Source organism: Bidens hawaiensis, unplaced genomic scaffold, assembly GCF_021521415.1.
Source record: "Bidens hawaiensis isolate Kalapana, Puna unplaced genomic scaffold, B.hawaiensis_p1.1 tig00017039_1, whole genome shotgun sequence".
Classification (NCBI taxonomy): domain Eukaryota; kingdom Viridiplantae; phylum Streptophyta; class Magnoliopsida; order Asterales; family Asteraceae; genus Bidens; species Bidens hawaiensis.
The window spans coordinates 263,991-265,320 of NW_027492579.1; the positions used below are offsets into that span (position 1 = coordinate 263,991).

Sequence of the window (1,330 nt, forward strand, 5' to 3'; positions counted from 1 at the left end):
GTATCCCAAAGATCTATCAATAAAGGTTGATTTTTTATCTCGGCTTCTTACTCTAGGTGGCGACCGAAATTGGAAAGTTTGGGTGTGTTTGTGTGGTGTAAAATGGATAAGATGGATGGAAATGGAAAGATTTAGGGTTTAAGGGGTATTTATACTCCCTTAAGCCCATGGACTTAAGGCCCATCTTTCCTTTTTAGTCCATGATTAATTATCTTTTAATTAACCTCCTTATCTTTCCCTTTTTACCATTTTACTATTCATCTAAATACTCAAGTAACTTTTCCATTATAAGAAATAATATGTAAAATATTATTATTTGAAAATTCGGGATGTCACATGATTATTTTTTAGGGTGATTTTAGACAAATCATATCGGTGGTACATAATGGGTCGCGTAGTGACATTGTTAATGCTTCACTTAGTTCATCCCACATTTGGACCCAATGCAAGGTTCTTAGGTTAACAAAAAATATGAGGTTAACTGTCGAATGTCAATCATCAAATTTGAAAGACACCATTAGATTTGCTGGGTGGTTGTTGGAGCTCGGTGAAGGAAAACTTGGTGGTGACAATGATGGTAACGCCATTATAGAGATACCGGATGATCTTTTAATTCGTGATTCTTCCTATGCTCTTTCTGATTTGATTGATTTTGTTTATCCAAGATTATTGGAAAAATGTAATGATATTTCATATTTCCAAGAAAGGGCCATACTTGCACATTTAAATGAGGTTGTCGAAGAAATTAATGACAGATTTTTGTCTATGTTTCCTGGAGAAAAAGTTTAATATCTTAGTTCTGATAGTTTAGACAACTCTGAAAGTGTTGGTCCTGGTTTTGATGCAGCATTGCACTCACCGGATTTTCTAAATGGTTTAAAGATTTCTGGTATGCCTAATCATAGATTGGTTCTAAAAGTTGGTGTGCCAGTAATGTTACTAAGGAATATTGATCAGAAGAATGGTTTATGCAATGGGACCAGATTACAAGTTATAAATTTGGGGAGGCGTTTAATCAAAGTTAAGGTAATTTTAGGTACTAATTTTAGGTTTCGCACTTATATAACTCGTGGTGGTCTAACTCATTCAGATAAGAAACTGCCATTCAAATTATAAAGAAGACAGTTTCCTGTTACGGTTTGTTTTGCAATGACCATTAACAAAAGTCAAGGCCAATCACTCGCAAGAGTTGGCATATACCTACAAGCACCGGTGTTTACACATGTTCAACTATATTTTGCTTTATCACGAGTAAAGAGTAGAGACAGTAATAAAATGCTTATATTAGACAAGGAAGAAAAGTGACTACAAATGTCGTTTATAAGGAACT

At 34.4% G+C, this 1,330-nt stretch overlaps 1 protein-coding gene across 1 annotated transcript; it reads left to right on the plus strand.

Annotated features, from left to right (window-relative positions):
* The first annotated feature begins 471 nt into the window (after positions 1–471).
* LOC143552846 (uncharacterized) lies at positions 472–789 on the plus strand. Its single transcript, XM_077042966.1, has one exon. The coding sequence runs from the start codon at positions 472–474 to the stop codon at positions 787–789; it is 318 nt and encodes a 105-aa protein (XP_076899081.1).
* Positions 790–1,330: the final 541 nt, after the last annotated feature.